Here is a 19975-nt window from a genome sequence, read left to right as displayed (position 1 = left end):
CAACATTCCATTGGTAGACAGTTCCCAAATCTGGGTCTCTGACTCTATCCATCAGCCTTGTATTTCCAACGTTCTTTTGGGGCATCTCCTTTTGGATGACTTGTAGTCACCTGAAACTCAACATAACCCAACCCAAAATCACCAACTCATCCCCAGAAATGAAATTTATTACCTTACCCCCTTTTAGCTGTCATGGATCTGTCATGTATCACTACCCCCATTATGCAAACTATACACGTTGACCTTTAACTAGATATGGAAGATGAAGGAAGATTCAGTCACCACAACCATTGGTAATTGTCTTCAGGACCAATTTAAAATCCCCTCCTCCCAAAATATAGTGTCATTGATTTATAGTCATACCTTTCTTGGACCAAAATTAGGATTCCCCAGCTAGACCCTCTACTTTAGTCACAAGATTTAGCCCTGAATGGATTTGGGTCTCTGAAAAAAATAAATCCACCCTCTAGGGGCCAAGATTTGTTACCACTGGATTATAAGGATTGTAAGATTTAGAACTGGTAAGGACCTTGGAGATCAGCTATTTCAGCACACTCATTTTATACATGCATCACAACTGATGCCTGGAGATATGGAGAGATTTGCTGAAAATCATACAGGATATGTCAGAGGTAGGAATCAAACCTAGATCCTCCAATCCCAAAGCTAGCTCATTGGCCAATATATCACATTGTAAATTTTGAAGGTTCTGAGAGGCTGCACCATAACAGGAGCTCCTTCTATGCTCAAGCATGGTCAGTCTATGGATTACTTCCCAAGGGTCATGACATTTGGGAGAAAACATAAGTTCTGATATGTCCAAATAAAGTTTAGCAGATCAAATCACTTCTACCTAAAGTGTATTTGTGTTGTGAGAGTGTTTACTCTTTAGTTCTAGGGAACTCTGAAGAGGAATATTACACACACACACACATACACACACACACACACACACACACACATGTCCACCATCTTAGGTTTTAAAAGTGGAACTGACTTTTCCTGAGAGATCATCTAAGCCTGAATTCCTCATTTTACAGAGAACAAAACTGGGGCCCAAAGAGGTTAAGTACAAAAGTGGACCGTGTATAGAAACACACAGTTTGAATCCAGTCTTTGTCCATTACTATCTATGAGACCTAGAGGCAAGTCATAACCTACTTGGGCTTCAGATCCCTCATCTATAAAATGAGGGGGCTGGATTAGAAGGCCACTGTGGTCTTTTCTTGTTTTAAATCCTATGATTCTCAGTGTGTGTGTGTGTGTGTGTGTGTGTGTGTGTGTGTGTGTGTATGTGTGTGTGTGTAATACCAATCACCCAGGACAAATCCATAGTGTTAGATTGGATGACCTCCTAAGGTACCTTCTAACTCTGTGTCTATGATCCAATGATTCTAAGATTCAGTGTCCCACAGGTAGCTAGGATGCAAATCCAGGTCTTCTGGGTTCCAGTTAAAATTTTCTTTCTTTTTTCCCATTTTATCTTATTTTTATTCATTTATTTATTGGTATCATATGTTGGTTATATTTATTTATTGGTGTCAACAAATACCAAATAAAGTGAACACTTCCAAGACAGAAGAAGAGGACTGTATATGAAATTGTGAATCTGTTATATATTGCTCGTTTTTCTTTTGAGAAAAGTTGTACCATACCACCTCATGCATATCTCCCTTACATGATTGAAACTGCTTTCTTGAGGTTCACCAATAACATCCTAATCACCAGATGCATTGTATGACCGTTTCTTCATCCTCATCTCCATAGGCTCTTAAGATACTAAATCTAGAGCAAGAAGGGACCTCAGAGACAAGTTTCCCTGACTTTTCTGCCATACAAAACATCCAACGTGCACCTTTCAAAGCTGTCGTGCTTATCTGTGCTCTCTTCTGCTATCCTTTCCAGTGTTCTTTCCATGGCACTGTGCAGTACCTACTTGCCTATGATATGTACTAACCCATCAAATCTTCCCCAGAGGCTTCAGATTGATCAAGAGCCCATCACCTTTTCAGCCTTCTAATGCCAACCACTAACAGTATTGACTTACCTCAATCTCCCTCAGAAGCTCAGACTGGCCGCATGTTTCCAAGTCCTCCAGAGCTTCTCCAAAAACACGCCAAAAATTATCCTCGTGAGCGGGCTCCGGGCCATTGTGGCGGCCGGGGAATCTGTTGTAACGTAGGAACCAAAGATTGTCAGCGCTCGCTCTTCTCGGGGAGGACGGAAGCCAGAAAGCCTAGCTTGCGGGGACCGCCAGCAAAGCAGAGACTTGAGGAGTCTTCATATACAAAAGCAAACAACATGAACTTTTCATCAGGCAAGGGAGTCCCAAATACAAAACCTTCATGCATTTACTACCAGGGCAAGCGGCCCCTTCAGAGGATGCCTGAAGTTGGTGTAGCAATGTCAAGTTCGAGAGGGGAAAAAAAACGAAAATATGCCTGAAGGAACACTGGAGGTTTGGGAAGACGTTTTTTGGTGAAATAGAGAAGTGAAAAGGAAAAAAATGATGCATTATGGGTGAACCAGGAGCTTCAGAGACTGGTTAGTACAAGGGCGGATGAGACAGGGCTGAGAGCTGAGACACAGAACACCTGAGAAGAGAGAGAGAAAAACACAGAGGATACAGACAGAGTGAGAAAAAATGGTAACTACATAGCAGGTCTCCAGAGACTCAATAACAGAAAGGATGTAATAGAAAATGGCGGCCTTTGACCAGACACACAAATTCTGAGTGTTTCAATAAAATGTATTCACAGTGTGATTTAGACTCATAGAATGTCAAGGCTGGAAGGAGCCTTAGAACACAGGATGTCAGAGCTGAAAGGGGCCTCAGAACACAGAACATCAGAGCTGGAAGGGACATTAGAACATAAAATGTCAGAGCCGGAAGGGGCCTTAGAATAGAGAGTGTCAGGGCTGGAAGGGACCATAGAACATAGAACACCAGAGCTTTAAGGGGCTTTAGAATATAGGTCAAAACTGGATGGGGCCTCAGAACACAGACTATTATAACTGGGAGGGACCCTAGAACATATGATATCAATTTTAGAAGTAAACTTACAATACAGAAGAGTAGAACATGGAATGTTGGAGCTGGAAGGAACTTTAGGAATCATTTAGTCTAGTGTCTTCATTTTATAGATGACTAAACATTCATTTCCCCAGAAAGGAGTAATAACTTGGTCAAAGTCATGTTTTGGTAAAGTCAAGGCAAGGACCCAGGTTTCTTAATTCCCAGTCCATCCCTCTTTCTACTACACCTTGCAAATACACATGGAAATCTAAATATTGTCATTTAGACTGTCATAGAGTAAGACACTATTGGTCTTGGGGATGTGCCACATGACTACACTGTCTACAGGTGGGTAAAAAAAGATTCGACTAGCTGTGTGACCCTGGGCAAGTCACGTAACCCCAATTGTCTAAAAAAAAAAAACAGAGTTGAAGTTCAAAATGTCAGAAATATTCTTGAGATTTTATTGTTTGAAAAATGAAGGATATGGCTGAAGACATGAAGACATTGGAGTCGTGAACTTGAAACTGAACTATAATATGTGTTTCACGGTTCCATGATCATTATGTCTGAGGTATCCATGAGTAGGATGAAGAGGATGATAAAGTAGACCACTGAAGGCTTACTTTGATGCCCAGAATAAGGACTAGTAATTTTAGTCCCTGGGACAAACAGTACTAAAATTTCCTAGGTCAAATATACTCTGAAATTAATTTTAAAAGAAAAATTACTTTGAAGAGGGTGGTGGGACATCATCACATGGTAGAGAGATAGAGACCCAAAGACCTCCAGGGTAGAGAGCATGGGATACTATGAGTGAGATCAGAGAGCAGCTCAACTTGGGTGTGGGCAGGGTATCATTGCCGTGGGCAGCTTTCTGTTTTAACTGATTAACAGCGCCTCCTGTATTTGGCATCCTGTTACAAAGTGCTGTTTGCCCCACCCTAGTTAAAACTCTGTAGATGAATCTTGTGGCAGGGAGTTCTCCATGTGACATCAACTCTACCAGACCCTATTGAGCTAGAATAGTTTTTAATATGAACTCAGCTTGGAACCAGCCTCACTAAGCTTACAGTCTTTTCATCAGAAAGCTAGCCATCAGGTGATGAATCACTCTGGTCATGCTTACTCATTAAGACCACACATACCCAGGATATGACTTACATTGGTGGAGTTGTCCTCATGCTGATGAAATGACTCTTTTGGAGCACTGAAATATCCCTAAAGTATTCCAGGGTAAAGCACATGTGTGCCAGACTGGATGTTGTCTGAGCTTCTGACTCGGAGGTGATGGTAAATATTTTAAACATCGGCTTCTTTAAGATACATGCTTCAATACTTTTATGGAAGATTGGTTACTAAAGTGTGTATCCATTTTATTGAAATCCCCTGTACATTTCTAATTCTATCTACAGTCAACAATAGTACGTACCCATAGATTAAATTCCCTGACTGAGTTGTCAGCAAGGAATGTGAAACCAGTCATGAAGAAGCTTTCTTCTGCCTCATTTTTAGTCTCCTTGCTAAAAACGAAGGTGCCCCTTTATTCAACCCTGGGTTGTGTGCATCAGGTTCATTTTTCTCTAGGGACACCAAGGGCAGAAGGTAGAGTTTGATGCTTTGAGGTCATGGATTCTATGACCTTCTGAAATAGCTGGGGAAAAAAGGAGGGACTCCTTTTAAGCCAAAGGTCTCATTCTTGAGAAGTTATCCATCCAAGTGGAAAAACAAACAAGCCAAAAAACAACTATGAGAAAGGAATTGCATTCTGTGATCCATATGTACTCCTGTAAGATGCTGCTGAAGGAGCTTTCTTGGTTGAGGTGGCCATAGGGACTTCTCTTTCCCTCTCTGGTGCTAAGCCCTGAGTCAGATTTCATTTCGCTTTCAAAACACATAAGCTCTGCTCACACACATACTCTTTGTTCATTCTGAAAGCTGCCAGGAGCTAGCCCTTCCTTGAGTTAACAGCTGGGTCTCATCAGATACCTAAAGGACACCAGAAGGTCCTAGCAACATCCATTCTTAAGTCTCTGGTCCCAGATTTCTGGAAGAGAAACAACTTAGACCAGAGAAGTCAAAAACTAATCCCTTAGTGAAATAACATGTGGTTTGTGTTTGGCTATGGCTTTCACACAGCTCTGGGGAGGCACTGGCCAGGACACCGCTGTGATCGGAAGGTCCTGGACCCATAATGGGCACATAGTTCTCTTCTCTTAAAGTGTGTCTGTAGGGGGTAGAGGATGGGAGACTTAGGAGATACATAGACTCATTATCATCATCATCATCATGGCTAAGGATCAGGCTTTGGCTCACCTATGAATTAATGACATTTGCACAGTGTTTTACAAAGTTTACAAAGTATTTTCCTTTCAATAAGGGTGGTAAGGATAAAGAAGGAAGAGAAAAGAGGATGGGTAGTGCAAGTGTTTTATAGAGAAGGGAAACAGGTTTGAGAGGTGATCACAGTCTCAGAATGTGCTGGAAGGGGCCTTAGAACAGGGAGTGTCAGAGCTGGGAGGGGCCTTAGAACAGGGAGTGTCAGAGCTGGAGGGGCCTTAGAACAGGGAGTGTCAGAGCTGGGAGGGGCCTTAGAACAGGGAGTGTCAGAGCTGGAAGGGACCTTAGAACCCAAAATGTCAGAACTGGGAGGGGCCTTAGAGGGAAGGGTCAAGGTTGGGAGGGGCTTAAGAACTTATCTAATCTAATTCTCTCCTGAAATTTGGAATAATTAAGGTCCTGTTGTTACCAACAGCCACTGGTTTGTTTATACATTCAGCTCCCCAGGTTATCCCAGTTATCATTCCCTTCTTAGCTTTGAATGGCACAGAGATGGGTGAAGGACAGATGGGATTTCTTTTGGTACTGGGGAGGGGGGAGGGAAGGGGGGGCGGGGGAGAGAGAGGTAATCTCTCTCATTCTTTTCATCAGGAGGCCGGCTCGGGTCTTATTGAAATGAACAGTTCTCTTTCTCAGAGCTCTAGACAGAAAGCTAATGATCAAATGGGATAAGAACTGTTCCCTGTTCCCAAGCAGAGCCCCAAGGTCCTAGACTATATTTGTCCCAAAGCGAGGCCCCAGGCTAATTGAATAGGCTTTTCTGTAAATGGGAGCACGCAAGCAAGGGACCTTACTGTTAACAGACAAGAATAAAAGGAGATGAAATGACAGAGAGACAGGATCCTGGGGCTGAGTTGTTGGCAGAAGGAAAGGAAAGGACCAGGAGATGATCTGCTGCCTGACTGGCCCTTACTGCTCTCAGAACGGGGAGGAGAGAGAGCCTTCCCACTGGAGGTCCCGGAGGCAGCCAGTTGGATCTTGACTCTCTCCCTTCCCTACTCCTTGTCGTGATTTTTCTTGGGGAATGGCTTTTTAATTCAGCCAAACTCAACAGCTGCACACGTCTAGTTTCCTTAGAGTAGTGGTTCTTAATTTGGGGTCCACGAGCCTTTTTTTTAAGTTCTTTCTTTAAAAAATCAATTATTTCATTTATTTATGATAATTGTTTTTTTCATGGAAAACATATTTCCATGATGAACTTATTTTAAAAAAGCATTTTGACAACTGTATTTCAATATAATTGGTTTCTTTTGCAATCCTATGTATTTTATTTTATGCATTTAAAAGCATTATTCTGAGAAGGTTTCTGTAGTGCCGGCCAGACCGCCAAAGAGCAGCTAGATGGTGCAGTGTGTAGTGCTCTGGGTCTGGAGTTAGGGAGACCTGAATTCAGATGTGGTCTTACATAGTTGTATGACCCCAGGAAAGTCACTTAACCCATTTGCCTCAGTTTCCTTATCTGTAAAATGGAGATACCTTTCAGGGTTGTTGTGAGGTTCAAATGAGATAATACCTGTAAATCACCTTGCAAACCTTACATTGCTATATAAGTGCTAATAGTAGCAAGCAAGCATTTATGCAATGCTTTAAAAATAAAAACAATAGCTGACATTTCTGTAGTACTTGTTACCCGCCAGGCACTATGCTAAGCTCTTTACAATTATTATCTCATTTGATTCTCACAACAACCCCAGGAGGTGCCATTATTATCCCTACTTTACAGTTGAGGAAACTGAGGCAAACAGCACTGAAGTGACTTGCCCACGGTCACACAGCTAGTGTCTGAAGCAGGATATTAACTCAAGTCTTCCAAACTCCAGGTCCAGGGGTCTACCTACTTCACTCTCTACCTGTCTTTAATAGTAGGTGCTAGTTATAATTAAAGGGCTTTCTGATACAAACCAAACAAACGAATTCTGCTGTAGGGCAAAAAGAGTCAGGAATGATGGTTCCTCCTTCAGTCTGAGTCGGTTCCCAGACTCTTAGGAGACCAGGGAAGAACCTAGTTTGATTTGCTCTAGTTCTCCAAAGACAGGCCTGGCCTGGATTGGAGACACAGGATACCCTGGGCAGTGGGACCACATCCCCTCTTGCTTACAGCCCTCTCCTCTGAGTCACAAGGCACAAGTGAGCAGGAGAGTGGGGATGGCTCAGTGCAAACCTATCCCCTTTACTGGCAAAATGTCCTCGTGGCAGTGGGTTGGCCTGCCAAGGACGATAGCACTTCATTCCTGGGTTCTACTGAAGGAGTGATGGCTGACTGGGGAAAGGGGGATGTGAGACTAGAGTTTCCAGGTCTAGACGGTCAAGCCCTTGGGAAGCAGGAAGGGAAAGGGAAGTGGGAGAGAGGGAAGAGGAAGCAGAGCCTGGTGACATCCTGCTGCCCAAGTGGCCAAGTTCCCTGCTGGAGGCTCTGGCCCATCTACACATAGGAGCACGGGGCTTAGAGTTGGGTGGGACCTTAGCTTTCTAATGGGAAAGAAAGAAACCTGTGTTCTTCCTCTTCACCCCTCCCCCCCCATCCTAAGCAGGCTTAAGAGAGTAAACGTTGATTTTCACCCTCCCTCTGTCTCATCCCCTACAGACCTAGTGGGCTTGTCCCATTCATCCTCAGGGAAGCTCCCATCCGGGTAGGGGTAGCTGGTCTTTCTGGGCTCCCCAGGAGGGGGGCTGCTCTTCACCCTACTGGGCCGCCACTCCTGGGGATGCAGGCTGATTCCTGCAGCTGGAGGTACATACGTGCCTGTGGATCGAGCAGAGAAAGAAAAGGCCAACAGCTCACGAGGCCTCTGGGATGGGGGAGTCACAAAACCTCAGGAAACCATCTTTATTTTTTATGGGCCACCTTCTCCTCCCCATCCGCCACCTCCTACTAGACTGTCCCCAGGAAACACTAGACCTGTTCCCAATGTGAGGTCTTTATCCTTGTCATTCTGATTTTCACCCACACGCTCTGCTGTGTTTTCTACACTGGTCCACTCTCCACTCATTTAGGGAGCCTTCCCTGACCACCCCAGTCCATAGGAATCTATCCCTCTGCTAGTTTCCTATAGTGCTTAGAACTGATACCATGTGACTTAGCACTTGGCTACAGGTCAAGAATTCAATCATTGTCTCATATAATATTAACAATAATTATACCTATAGAGCACTGTGGTTTACAAAACACACCTGTCTGCTTACTAGTCTTCATATACAACCATCCATCTCTCGTGGCTGTCTCTGACGTCCCTGTCTCTGACTCTTAGAAATATGTGTGTGTATGTGTGTGCGTATGTGTATGTGTATGTGTGTGTGTGCATATATATATATATATATGTATATATATATGTATGTGCTTATATATATGTAAATAGACATAAATGCACAATATACATGCAATATATGTATATGTGTATATTTACATATAATATAAGGAATATATGTGTATATATACAGTTATACACAATATATAGATATATGTATATGTAGTATGTATCTCTATATATATGTGTGTGTGTGTGTGTGTGTGTGTGTGTGTGTGTATTTGGTCTTCTCCATTAGTGCCTGGTACATAGCAGTGGCTTAACTGCCTGTTGACTGTTTACTTTCCTAGCAACAATTCTTTAATTATTATTATCGTATATTATCATCCTCATTTTCAAACAAAAAAGTGAGGCAGCTATTTATTGGGGAGCACATATCTCTCTAACAAGTCATACAACAGGGCCACAATTTGGACTTTGGTGTTCTGACACATGTAGGTTAGCCTTGTCTCCCCAGCTAGAATTCTTCAATTTGATCTAATATAAATTCATCAAGCACTTACTATGTAGAATAGAGCACTGTGCTAGGGTCCAGCATAGAAATCAATCAATCCCTGCCCCTCAAGCAGCTTACATTCTAACTGAGGTGTGAGTGTGGGCGTGTGTAGAGGGGGAAGGAGATGTAACACATCTGTGGATAAACAAATATAAAATGCAGATAGGCAGCTAGATCCTGATTAGTATGAATAATGGTCATCTTTTTTGAATTTTCATTATATATTTCTATTGGGCTAGAATCAATTACCATATTTTACATATAATTATACTACGACTAGTACAAATTAGAATAATGCCACCACTTCATTATTCACACTAGGGTGAATAGTTGGAGTCCCCTGTAATTTCAGGAGGGAAAGAGCGCTAATAGTTAGGGATCGAGAAGCTCTTCATGGATGGGCAACTAGGTGGTGCAGTGGATAGAGTGCAAGGCCTGGAACAGAAAGACTCATCTTGCTGAGTTCAAATCTGGCCTCGGACACTTACCAGATGTACAGTCCTGGGCAAGTCACTTAGCCCTATTTGCCACAGTTTCACCATCTATAAAATGAGCTGGAGCCAAGAAAATCTCAAATGGGGTCATGAAACATTGGACACGACGGAAATGACTGAACAACAACAAAGAGGTTCCTGGAATAGGTACGAGTTGAGTTGAACTTTAAAGGAAAATTCTTAGAGATGGGGCAGAGGAGCACATTGTAGACGTGGTGGGGCACCTACACACAGGTATGGAGGTGGAAGACAGACTGCTACATTTGGGGAATGGTTAGTGGGCCAATTGTGCTAAAGAATTCACAAAGGGAGGTAGTAGGAAATTAGTTTCGAAATGCAGGTAAGACCCAAGCTGTAGAGGGCTTTAAGTGGCCATCCAGAGGGTTTATCTTAGCAGCAATAAAGAGCTTGTGACAGCTTTAAACAAGCAGGTGTCGTGGTTAGATGTGTGTCTTGGGAAGAGTATTTTGGTAGCAGTGTAGATAATCAGTTGGAGAGGGGTGGCCTGAAAGCTAGAAGACCAATCAGGAGGCTAATGTAATAGGTTGGGCAAAAGGCCTCAACGGCATGAATTAGGGCAGTGATCACAAGTTTGAGGAGAAGGGAATAGATGCAAAGGCCAGAATCAATAGGACTTGGCAACTTAATAGGTATAGATGTAAGAGGGAGGGAGGAATCTGGGATAACTCTGAGAATGGCTTCTGTTTTGGACATGCTGAATCTGAGATACTAATGGGACATCCAAGGAGAGATGTTGAGCAGGCAGCTAATGATATAGGACAGCTCAAGACAGAAATTAAGGCAGGAGCTATAGATTTGAGTCATTTGCTTAGAGATGACAATTGACCCCCCCCCCCCAAAAGCTGATAAGATAACCAAGAGAGAAAATGTAGACAAAGAAGAGAAAGGACCTGGGAAAAAGCCTTGGAGGACACCTATGCTTGATGGGCAAGAGGGAGATACTGATCCACAGAAAAGTTGGAGAAGGAGTAGTCAGAGAGGTGGGAAAACCAGGAGAGAACAGTGTCATTCACTCCAAGGAAGTAGAGAATACCCAGGAGGAAAGGGTGGTAGATAATGTCAAAAGCTGCACACAGCTCAGGTGGAATGGGGACTGAGAGGATGTCACTGAATTTGTCTGTTAAGGGATTGCTGTACCTTTGGACAGAAAAATGTCTTCAGGATGGAAATTTGGGAAGTTAGATTACAAGGGGAGAGAGAGAATAGGAGTAGGAAGAAATGGAGTTAACAAGGTTGACTGTAAAAGGAAGAAGAGATGGAGATTAATAGATTGAAGGAATAGCACGGTCCAGTGAAGGATGGGGAAGGTCTATCTATGTCTGTGGGCAGCAGGAAAGAACCAATGGATACAAATATATTAAATATGGGAGACAGACAGACAAACACGGAGAAAGAAACAAAAAAAAAGAGAGACAAAGAAAGAGAGAGCGAGAGAAAGAAAGAGAAAGAGATCAAGAAGATATGCTCCCAGAAGAAATAGAAGGGTGGGATCCAGAGCACATGTATGGAAGCTGACTTCGGCTTCTTCCTTAGAGAATGGAGCAAAGATCAAGAGGATAAGGAATAATATAGAAATTATTTGAGTGAGGTGAAGAATAGGAAGAAGAGGCAACTCAAAATTGATAGCTCATTTTCTCAGCAGGAGAAAGGATAAATTAGTTTTAGTTCGGGACTGATTGAGGTTGGATAATATTTGCAATGGGTCCAGGTGGCATGGTTGTGTGACTTTTTTCTATTGTGCTCAACATTCATGTAGAAGCAGAGTAGATGCATGGTGAGGGTAACCTAGGGTAGATTTTACCTAGTCATGAGCAATGGTAGGGCAAGAAGAAAGGAATTCACAGGTAGAGGGTATGAGCTAGTCAACTACAGGGTCAAGATTGTGAATGGTGGAAAGTGAGTCCAGAGAAGGGTGACAGACTAGAAGAATAAGGAGAGGAAGGATTGGAGATCACAGTCAGAATGAAAAATAGATTTAGGAAGAATGAGGCAGAGGGAGAGATGAAGGATAAGAGGTTATGATTAGAGAAGATACTTTCAAGATTCTAGGTAATGGGCTGGGCTAGCTATAGGAGATGGTGCTAACTAATGTGTGGTCAGCCTAATGAGCAGCTGAAGAACAGAGACTTAGGCCAGGGACCTCAGAAGGTGGATGAAATGGGAGACCCAAACATTCAAGGTCACATCAATGTATATATTTAAGTCCCCAAACATAAGGGCAGGGGCTAGGATGAAGAGGAATGTTGTGAGTTAGGAACAGAATTTCTTGAGAAAAGAAGGGATAATGACCTGGAGACTATTAGGTGACTGAAACAAAAGACTCAGGCTTGATGATAGATAGTAAGGGATGAAGACCACCTTCAAGGAGACATTACTGAATGAGGGGGGCAAGGGGATAACATGAAAGTGGCAGTGAGGAACACTCACTGCCCTTCCTTCTTTTCCTCCTGGCTTAGAGGGTTGGGGAGAACAGGAAAGGAAGACTCTTTCAGGCACTGGAGACGGTAGGTGGGGATTCAGTATCTTTCATCGGGAGACTGCTCCCATAAAGATGAAAAGAGAGTGATATGACGAGACCTAGGATGAAGAGAAGTTAGTCATCACTGGTGGTAGTGGGGCTGGGGATGGCTCCAGGTCTGAGGAAGCCAGGTGGTCTAGCAAATGGAGTGCCAGACCTGGAGTCAGAAAGACTCAAGTGTGAATCCTGTCTCAGACACTCCTAGCTATGTGAACTCTGGGCAAGCCATTTCATTTCTCTGGGCTTCCCATTTCTTCATCTATAAAATGAGTGAGTTGGAGTCAGTGGTCTTTAAGGAACCTCCCAGCTTTCAGTCTAGGATCCTGGAGCTACAATGGAATGGTAGTATGGAGGAGGATTAGAGGCATATGATTGAGGTAGATACGAATGAAACTATGGGGAGAGGTATGGGCAGGGGGAGGAGAGGGAGTGAAAAATAGAGTCCAGAATATTAGAGCTAGATGAGCCCTTTCAATGTAGAACACAAGAATGGAAAAGGACTTAGATCATAGAATCACAGTACCATGCCTACCTGGAAGGGAATGGAGAGATGTAGTCTGACCTTCCCATTTTACAGATGACAAAAGTAAGGGCCAGAGAAGGGAAGCTACTTGCATGATGAATGAGTAGCCATACTTGGACTGGAACCCAACCTCCAAAGGTAGGCTTTCCATGCCACCACACTGCCTCCTGGAGGAAGCCCTCCTTCAGGAAGATGAGAGGAAAGGGAATCTAGTCCCTGGCAGGGTTTCCTCTACAGACAAAAGGAAATTATAGCTCCTGGGAACAGACCAGGAAGGAGCCAATCCTCTGAAGGGGGCCTGGAAAATGCCTGGAAAGCAGTGAGAACCAGGGAGGTGGCGACATTCCCTCAAAGAAACCACACAGGGGCTATTTGCAGAGCTGTCTGCAGAGGAAATCAGCCAACTCCCTCGGCCCAGGCTAAGCCTCCTCAGAGCCCCCCATTTCAGAGAAATTTCTGCAGCTCTTCCCAGAATTAAAAAACCCAGAGGAAAGCATCACACACACTGCCATGTCTTCTCCGCGGAGCGACAGGAAGAGGTCAGGCAGCATTTGATTACAAGCTCTCGACCTTCCTGGGAAAGGCTAAGCTAATAGCCCAGTGGTAGAAATGCCTGTGGACAATGCCATTCTTTGAAAATGTCAAGGTCTTCTTTCTGCTCCCTCCCTGCCGGGGGCCTAGGCAGCCTCTCCAATGTCTCAAAGGTTAAGGAGTCCATCAGACACTCGGGAAGGGGGCCAGGCGCCCTGAAACCAGATGGGATCAGTACCAGGCCTGGGAGGAAGGCCAAAGCACTTTTCTCAGTCTTCCTCCTTAGGAGCACAGAGGCTCTTAGGGACGCAGGAGGAGGAGGAAGGGTGTTGCAAATCACAGGGGTGAGGGTTGGGGGGAGTGTGGGGGGTGGAATTCATGCATTTCTTTCCAAGATCTCAGACTCAGTTGGAAGTGTTGAGAGGAAAGGAAGGCAGTCTAGGAATAATAATAATGATTATTTTTATGCATATATTTCTATCTGAGTGTTCAAACTTAGCTGGAGGGGGTTGAGAAGATGGGAGATCAGTGAGGACTAAAGTGGTATAAGAATAATAATAATGATGATCATTATTATTATTATTATTAATTAACAGTATGTATCTCCCCTCTGATGCATAACTGCTTATGTGGCCTCTAACACATATTGATTGCATCAGCCTGGACATAGCCTCATAACCTCTAGTTGCTCTAGGCAACTCTGAGACAGGGGTAACCTGTCTTACCTGAGGGCCATGGACAAAGTGTCAGTAAATCAATAGCAATGGTGGTCTATGAACTTGGATAGGAAAAAATATTTCATCTTTGTTTTTTTACTAGCCTCTAACTGAAATTTAGCATTCCATGTATTTTATTTCATACATTAAAAAACATTATTCTGAGGAATTCACAGGCTTCCCCAGATGGCCAAAGGAGTCCATGCCCCCCCCTCCCAAAGGTTCAGAGCCCCTGCTGTAAGACTTGAGATTGCATTGAAGGCAAGGACCTCTACGAGTAAGAGGAGGTCCCCCCTACCCCCTAAGTCTCCCCCCAACCCTTCATTTTACAGATGAGGAGCCCCAGTGGGGCTTAGGGAAGAGAAATGAGTCAACGGTTTGCCCAAGGTCACCCATTCATATTGGTCATTGACCCAGTCAATGGGCTTTGATGAAACATTTCCTAGGTCAGCGCCAGGCATGAGTACTGGTGAGACGATAAAGGACAGAACCAGCTCCTGCCCTCCAGGAATTCACTTTTTTTTTTTTTAGTTTTTAGGCAATTGGGGTTAAGTGACTTCCCCAGGGTCACACAGCTAGTAAGTGTCAAGTGTTTGGTCTGAGGTCAGATTTGAACTCAGGTCCTCCTGACTTCAGGGCTGGTGCTCTATCCACTGTGCCACCTAGCTGCCCCTAGGAGTTCCCTTTTTAATGGGGAGACAATGGCCTGATTTCACAGATGAGGAATCTTTGGAGGTCCAGAGAGTTTGGGGATTTGTCCAAGGTCACAAAGGTAGCAGTGATCCAGGCTGAGACTTGACCCACATGTCCTTTGACTCTAAATCCAAAGCAATGTTCTTCCTCTTACATCACAATGCATTGGGATATATGTTTTTGAAGGCAACTAACAGACCCTGAGGTGGCACAGTGGGTAGAGTACTGGGCCTAGAGTCAGGAAGACCTAAGTTCAAATCTGATGCCTCAGACACTTGCTAGCTGTGTGACCCTGGGCAAGTCACTTAACCCTGTTTGCCTCAGTTTCCTTATCTGTCAAATGAGCTGGAGAAGGAAATAGCAAACTGCTCCAGTATCTTTGCCAAGAAAACTCCAAATAGGGTCACAAAGAGGTAGACAAGACTGAACAACAACAAAGCAGTCCCTGAAAAGTCTAGGATTTCAGAGGATCATCGGTTAACAATGGAAAGGGATCTTAGAGGCCATAGGGTCCAAACTCTTCATTTTCCAGATGAGGAAAAAGACACCTAGAGAGATTCAATTCAATTCAACATTTATTAAGAGCCAGGCACTGTGCTAAGCTCTCTGTAAGTGACACCTATCAAGTGTCTGAGGTAGGATTAGAACCCAAGTCTTCCTGAGGCCAAGAACAGTGTTCTATCTGCTATAATCTAGGAAGATCATTTACTAAGGGGCAGAGAGATCACAATCAGACTCCAGGGAGAGAATGTCCCCAAGGTGAAATCATGGATCTCTGGTCACAATAAACAATAATAACGATAGAACACCTTCACTCTTGCGTGGTTATTTCATGGCTCTTAGAAGTCTTTCCCATCCTTCAGTTTATTTGAACCTTGTAGTTCTGGGAAGCAGACACTAATGCTTTCTTCATTTAAGATACTATGGCAGAAGAGGGGAAGTGAGTTGACCCAAGTGATCTAATGATGGTGGAGCTGGGATTTGAACCCAGGTTGGTGCTCTTCCATCTGGGCTGATGAACAAATGACTGACTGTCATCGCTACCAGTCTCAGCTGGTGCCTGGGCAGAGCTAAGGATTATGCTAGAATTCCACGAGAGGCCAAAAGGCTCTGCGAACATGAAAGGGAGCTGAGGGATCATTTTGGCCAACTCATTTCACAGATGGGGAAACTGAGGCCTCGAGAGTCTAAGTGATTTGTCTAAGTTCACAAAAGTAGTGATCACAAAATTAGGTGGGATTTGAACTCTGGTCCTCCTCCTCTAGAGTCACTCCTTACTTTGCTTCACACAGTGCTATCTGAAACTAGAATCCATGTCAACATTCTTTCCACTATACTGCACTGCCAACTGTTCACCACTGCATATCTAGGAAGTGATTAGAAAATTCTGTTAATGTCTCTTGGAATTTGTGAAAAACTCTAAAGCCTGACAATCCCACATTGCACTGTGGTCAGTATTTCTGCTTGGGGGCATCAGTACCCCAAAAGTGGCACAATCCTATCCTTGTGCCTGCTACTCTTTAAACTCCCTCCCTTCCCCATTCTCCCACAAGTAGCTAATTTAACATGAGACAAAAGGAAAAGGTCTGAAGTGTTATTGCAGCCCAGGTTAGGGGAGGAGGGGGAGCCAGCACCCACTCAGGCACCCCAACTCAAGTAGCTTTACCTTGGCTCCCATAGCCGCCTTCTGCCCCAGATCCATCCCATGATTCCATGGCACTGTCTATGCTGGGCACAGTGGTGGCGTAGATCTCAGCCAGCTTGCCAGGCTTCTGCGCCTCACTGAGATCTTCCTCTGTGTCGCTGGCTTCATTCAGTCCTCCTGACTTCTTAGGGTAGGAGCCTCCTGAAAACGAGAGAACAAATTGGTTCTGCAGGAATTTGGGGACTAATGAGGACTATCTTTGGGACAAAAGAGATCTCCCTACCTCCCCAGATCCTATCAAATGCAGTAAAAATAAAGAGAAGAAGAAGGGAGAAGGAGGAGGAGAAGGAGAAGGAGGAGGAGAAGGAGAAGGAGAAGGAGAAGGAGGAGAAGGAGAAGGAGAAGGAGAAGGAGAAGGAGAAGGAGAAGGAGAAGGAGAAGGAGAAGGAGAAGGAGAAAGAGAAGGAGAAGAAGGAGAAGGAGGAGAAGGAGGAGGGTGGAAAGAAAGAAAGAAAGAAAGAAAGAAAGAAAGAAAGAAAGAAAGAAAGAAAGAAAGAGAGAAAGGAAGGAAAGAAGGAAGGAAGGAAGGAAGGAAGGAAGGAAGGAAGGAAGGAAGGAAGGAAGGAAGGAAGGAAAAGAAAGAAGGAAAGAAAGGAAGGAAGAAAAGAGAAAAGAAGAAAAGAAAAAAGGAAAGGAAAGGAAAGGAAAGAAAAGGAAAGAAAAGAAAAGAAGAAGCAACTTAGGATTTCACACAACCAGATGGGGGCTACTGCCTTCACACTCATGCCTGTCATCAGCCATACTTGTTCAAATGAAGCTGTCATCATCAGTCTGACTTACTGTTATAGATAAAATCCAGCACTCCTGGAAGGAACCTTAGAACATGGAATGTTTGAGTGGGAAGGGTCCTAAGATCACAGAAAGTCAAGGCTTGCAGGCCTATTAGCTTGTAGTATATTAGAACTGGAAGGAACTTTATCACAGACAGTTAGCTTGGCATGGCAATGTCTGTTGGTAATCCATGCTGGTGGGGAGGCTGAGACTGTCAGATGACTTGAGCTCAGGAGTTCTGAGCTGCAGTAAGCTAAGCCGATTGGGTGTTTATACTAGGTCTGGTATTAATATGGTAAATGCCCAGGAGTGGGGATGGGGGTGGTACTAGGCTGCCTAAGGAGGGATGAATCAGCTCTGGTCAAGATGGCTGCTGCCCTTTCATCCTGGATGAGATAGGGAAACCCAGGCTCCAATCTCCCTTCCTTCCCTTCCCCTCCCCATGTCGTCTCATTCCTTCCCCTCCCAAAAAACCAAAAACACCAAAACGAAACACAGACTATTAAATCATAGAAAAAGAGAGGATATAGAGCATAGAATTTTAGATTTGGGAAGCACCATAGAGATCATCTTGTTGTATTATTGATGAGAATACTTGAGCAGAGAAGGGAGCCAAGGCCAGATTAGACTCTAGGTCAACAGAATCCTGGAACAAATTAAATTCTTTCACACAAACACACACACACACACACACACACACACACACACACACACACACGCCACTCATATCAAAGAACTTAAGTCTTTCCTATGCTCCAGATGGTGAGGGAGTCGAGCCAACATCCCACCTCCCCATCAAAGGTAACAGCTGTTACTTATGACCCTAAGAAGGGCTTCAGCTTCTCTCCAAGCCTTAGTCAGCTTGCAGGATATATCAGATAAAAGAAGGAACAAGCTAGGCTTAACCTGACCTACTAGTGATGTAGCTGGGGGCTTTGAAGAAGCGTGAGCCTGCCGGCAGGGGAGAACTCAGTGTTGAAGGTCAGTGATGCACTGGGGTTCAGGTTTCCCTACATCTCCATGTGCTCTCTTGTGTTACATGGTTAACTAGGCAAGTCAGAAGTTGTAGGCGCCGACTACACCAAAATACTGAGGAGAGGCCCTCAACGCATTCTTCCTTATTTTCTCAGGCATTCCTATCTTAGAGTTTAACAGGCTCTCTGACAGTGTAAGAGAAATGTTCTGATTTACAAGTTGCTAAATTCTATAAATCTACATGATATTTTTCCTCAGAGGATTTCAAAGCATCTGCAGCCCAGTGTTATGCTGAAACTAGCTCGAACATACTCACAAGAGCTGATCATTAAATTTACGGTGTGAGCATATATACCTTGGAAATGGGAACACATTACAAATCAGGGCTTGATTGATTATTTCATTTATTTTCTAGACTTAAGAATGTGGTGGAGAAAATTGTGCAAAAATCATACTGATTAAAGTTTAAAGTATGCTATGCATATAATTATTTTCCTCAGGAGAGCTGATTGTTAAACATTTACCAGCATGTCTACTGTAGCCCTTCATATTTACCAGTGTGGCAGGGATTGGACAGGAATCATTCTTTCCATTTTACAGATGGTGTAACTGAGGTACGGTTAGGCACCTAGTCCAGAATCCCACAGCAAGTCATTGGAGTGGCCAAGAATGTAACTTTTTTTTCCCCCTCTGGTCTCCTTGCTGATTTCCATCCCTGCTTCAGAATAATGATAATTTTTTGGGTTTGCCCCTACTAGGTCATTATAGTACCACACATAGGATTTACAGGTAGACTGCACCTTAACTCTCATTTAACACACTCATTTTACAGATGAGGGAAACAAGATGCAGACAAGGGCAATGATTTACCCTGGGTCACACACCAGGATTGGAACCCAAATGAGTGTTAAGCCATCTCAATACAAATAAGAGGTGACTTTTAGGGAGCTGTCCAATGATACTCCAATCCTCCCACGGATCTGCGAACTCATCCGCTGCTCATTTTATGCGATTCCATTTTATGTGATAACATTTTATGTTGTCCTATAAATTCACCAAAGCCACTGCCCTCCCCCACCCCCCAGCCAAGCATGTTGGGCGTCTTCCAGCACATTCCAAATGAGGTGGGGGCTGTGGGTAATAAAACCCAATGTGCTGGAAAGCAGGGAGTGTCTATAATGTAGTGGATGCCCCATGTCTAACCCCTCACCCTTGCCCTGCTCCCAGAAACTTAAGCTACTTCTGTCTACAAGACATATGTTGATATACTCACGCTCCATTTGTTTTTTGATCTTTAGGGTGACTGTTTCTCCTGCCATTTGGAGAAGGTGGATGGCTTCACTGAGGGGCTTGCCCTTAAGGCTCACATTATTGATGGCTAAGATGCGGTCACCAACGTGGATGGCTCCAGTCCTAGGGAGATGGCACAAAGACACAGGGGTTGGTATTAGATGCAGGAAAATATTTCTCAGAGCCCACAGGGGATACAGTCTGAAAGGTCAGACTGATCTCTTGTTTGGCATTCAAGGCCTTACAACCTAGATAGGTAAAGGGTCGTATGCCAGAGGCAAATGTCTATCACTCTTGCCCAGGCTCAACATTCCATCTCTCATCTCTGCGCCTTTGCATAATGGTCTTCCATGTTTGAAATGCATTTCTTCTCAAATGCATTTCTATAAAATCTATATCTATAGAATATATCGAATTTATATCAATAGAATATAGATAGAGAATATATAGAATCTATGTCTGTAGAATTCCAGACTTCCTTTAAAGCACAGGTGGCCTTTCCTGGTCTTCTGATCTAATTAGCATTCTCCCTCTTGAAATTACTTTGTATCACTTTGTTTACTTACTTGTACACATGTTAT

At 43.8% G+C, this 19975-nt stretch overlaps 1 protein-coding gene across 1 annotated transcript in view; it reads right to left on the bottom strand.

Annotated features, from left to right (window-relative positions):
* GRIP2 (glutamate receptor interacting protein 2) overlaps nucleotides 1-19975 on the bottom strand; it is a 169601-nt gene that overhangs the window by 16645 nt on the left and 132981 nt on the right. The window contains exons 18-21 of the mRNA XM_078151683.1: nucleotides 19378-19517; nucleotides 16320-16499; nucleotides 7939-8099; nucleotides 2048-2236 (exon numbers count right to left, since the gene is read on the bottom strand). Of these exons, the coding sequence (XP_078007809.1) occupies nucleotides 2048-2236; nucleotides 7939-8099; nucleotides 16320-16499; nucleotides 19378-19517 (670 nt within the window). The remainder of the gene's footprint in view (nucleotides 1-2047; nucleotides 2237-7938; nucleotides 8100-16319; nucleotides 16500-19377; nucleotides 19518-19975) is intronic.

Source organism: Phascolarctos cinereus, unplaced genomic scaffold, assembly GCF_003287225.1.
Source record: "Phascolarctos cinereus isolate Bilbo 61053 unplaced genomic scaffold, phaCin_HiC Scaffold_4;HRSCAF=312, whole genome shotgun sequence".
Lineage (NCBI taxonomy): Eukaryota > Metazoa > Chordata > Mammalia > Diprotodontia > Phascolarctidae > Phascolarctos > Phascolarctos cinereus.
The sequence above is the reverse complement of the archived record's forward strand: the minus strand, read 5'-3'. Positions and strand labels throughout refer to the sequence as shown.